At 47.8% G+C, this 2,951-nt stretch overlaps 1 protein-coding gene across 1 annotated transcript; it reads left to right on the forward strand.

Annotated features, from left to right (window-relative positions):
• The first annotated feature begins 1,282 nt into the window (after positions 1-1,282).
• Positions 1,283-2,546, forward strand: LOC122006365 (HMG-Y-related protein A-like). The gene is made up of 2 exons (XM_042561837.1): positions 1,283-1,775; positions 1,868-2,546. The coding sequence occupies exons 1-2, from the start codon at positions 1,614-1,616 to the stop codon at positions 2,348-2,350; spliced, it is 645 nt and encodes a 214-aa protein (XP_042417771.1). The 5' UTR covers positions 1,283-1,613; the 3' UTR covers positions 2,351-2,546.
• The last annotated feature ends 405 nt before the right edge of the window (positions 2,547-2,951 follow it).

Below are 2,951 nucleotides of genomic sequence, written 5' to 3' on the forward strand. Positions count from 1 at the left end.
CCGATCGGCTTCGCAGAGAAAGGAATGGCCAGTTGGTGAATGGGATCTCTGAGTCAGCAAAAAACTTTGACGCTCATTATAGTCGAACGACGCTTGGGCTCAAACTAATAAAATACGGTCGAATGACAATTAGAAGATATGACCCGACCGACAGCCAAAACATAGAGTGTCTGAGCGGCGAAAGGTCACTTGAAGCACTGCTTATCCAGTCAGTCGGACTTACAACCTCTTTCGATTAGACTTGAGGGAAAGACTTGTGATACAGTGATAAAGGGGGGCCCACTAAGTGCGGGTCAAAGGACGGAGATAACAGTCGATGTGGAGGTCAAAATCAAGGAGGTCAACGCTAGAGAACCAATGGGATCGCCAAAGGGGAGGCCAAGCGGAGCTCTCCTGCAGTAACCGAGCGGAGATCTATTGCAGTGGCTGAGTAGAGCTCTGTTGCAGTTGTCGATCGGGCATGAACTGCTCGACCGACAGAGGCTGGTCCAAACAGAATGCCCATATAACCAAAATCATCAGGTGCTTATCAAAGAGCAAAGGAAAGTTGGGATGACCAGAGCGTTAGTTCGGTCGGGCGAAAACAAGCTACCGAGTCGAGTTATCGCAGGGAAGAGCAGCTGAGTCCGTCTGAGTGGAGGAGTTCTTAGCCAAGCGACTATCCCGCTCAACCAAGCAGAGGGATCATTGATGTATCTCTTAATATCCTTCTGGGAGATAGTGCCGCTAACACAAGGCATGGTCAATAGGCAGATCGTACGGCAGAAGTTTCTACTATATTGTCAGGGATATACATGGTCTGTTAAGATATGATATTAGAGGTACTTTTCTGACAGATCCTTTCATAAGACAAATTAGAGAATGTGTCCACACCTCGAGGAGCATGCACGTCCCCTACCGGAGCTCTATATAAAGGGGGTTCATGCATCGACGAAGGTACACATTATTCACTATTCACGCTTGTGTTCACTGTTGCTCCATTTTCTTTCCTCTTTTCAGTGGCTGACTTGAACGTCGAAGGAGCAACGTCGGAACCCCTTCCCTGTCTCGATACTGACATTTCTTATGTTACATAATGGAACACAGTCTACATCGCTAGCCATTTTTTTTATTTTTGAATAGGATCAACCTCTTTTATATTCACATATATCCGACAAAATGAATATCTAAATTTCACTATGAATATCAAATTGCTTGTAATGAGCTTGTTGTGTAGTGCATTAAAGGAAGAAAGAAGGTATTCACATATATCCAACAAAATGAATATCTAAATTTCACTATGAATATCAAATTACTTGTAATGAGCTTGTTGTGTCGTGCATTAAAGGAAGAAAGAAGATGAGATATCTACCTATATTGATATCGTCTCTCCTCATACTTAAGTATAAAATAAATGGACTGGGTGAGAAACAATTGGAGCAGGAGCATCTACCCAGTTTTGAAGTTCACGAGGGTATAAGTGCAAAATAACCCAACAGGATTAAATAGATACCCCTAATCGAGGGTATAAATCGCCACCTAATCGATCCGTGTGCCTTCGCCGCAACGTTTCTCCACGCTTCGATTACCGTAGCCATTCTCACATCACAGCCGTCCTTTCTTCTGGTGTCCTCATGTGCCCTCCTTTTTATTTTCCGTCGATTTTCTGTAAATCCTTCGCGTTCTTTCCTCTCCACTTGTCTCCCCATCAATCCGATCTCGATCCTTCTTCCGTTCCTCAATCGATCTTCGCCATGGCTACTGCTGCCGTCGAAGACGAGAAGGCGTACCCCGAGGTTGGTGGATTTGTTTGGCTTGTGTTTTGTGCTGTTTCAATCTGAAAACGCGGCGACCAATGGTTTTTTTTCTCTCTCTCTCTTTGTTGCAGATGATCATGGCGGCGATCACGGCGCTAGGCGACGCTGATAAGTCAGCCATCTTAGACCACATCGACTCCAACCGACGCGACCTTCCGCCGGACCACGCGTCGCTCCTCGCGACGCACCTCGACCGCCTGACGGAGAGCGGCGAGCTGTTGCTCGTCGCCGACAAGTACTCGAAGCCCGGGGGCGCGCAGTCGCAGGCGCCCGCCAAGCGCGGCCGCGGCCGGCCTCCGAAGCCGAAGCCGGAGGTGCCGTCCGGCTCCGAGCTCCCTTCGCCTCGGCCGCGGGGGCGGCCGCCGAAGCCCAAGGATCCGCTGGAGGCTGCGGTGGCCAAGGCGGCCGCTGGGTTCCCTCGTGCCCGCGGGCGTCCGCCGAAGGCCGAAAAGGCTGTGGGGTCGACGGTGGGCGGTGCGGTGGTGGTCGGGGTGAAGAGAGGGCGCGGGCGGCCGCCGAAGGTGAAGCCCGCGCTCGTGGCGGAAGCGGTGTAAGCCGTCAAGCTTGTGGACTGTGATCGTTTAATTGTGTTGGTCGTAGCGACAAACGTTGACTTTGGAACCTTCTTGTACACTAAATTATGACGATCATTGTTATATTGATGACGACGGCTTCCTAGCCGCTAAGGCCAGATGGTGAATTTGTGGAGAAACTTGATTTGATCCAAAATCTCTTTTCTTCTGTGGTTTCCTCCTCTGCTGCTCTGAATTGGTTCATTGCTTTGCTCATATCTGATTATGATCCTTGAGCGTTTACTTTCAAGTCTGGTAAGACTAGTAATCTAACTCTAGTATTGGAAGAGTAAGAGTTAGCCAAATGTCAAATCTGACTAGATCTGTTCTGTCGAGATAAAAACAAGCAAGTGATAATATTGCATTTGGATTGGTACGGCACCAACCGCCTCGTTGGCAATCTAATCTAGCATTGAATCTGCCTAATATTCTGCAAAATCCAACGCAAAAAGATACAGACGTTTTCTGACATTTTACCAAGATTTTGAGTAACCAATAATTAGGTCGGAGATAGGATGAACATAAAAGCCAGCCATGGTGTCAGAGATATAAATGTTAGTTTAATTTTATCAGTTTAAATTCA

This window comes from Zingiber officinale, chromosome 7B, assembly GCF_018446385.1.
Source record: "Zingiber officinale cultivar Zhangliang chromosome 7B, Zo_v1.1, whole genome shotgun sequence".
In the NCBI taxonomy this organism is placed as follows: Eukaryota; Viridiplantae; Streptophyta; class Magnoliopsida; order Zingiberales; family Zingiberaceae; genus Zingiber; species Zingiber officinale.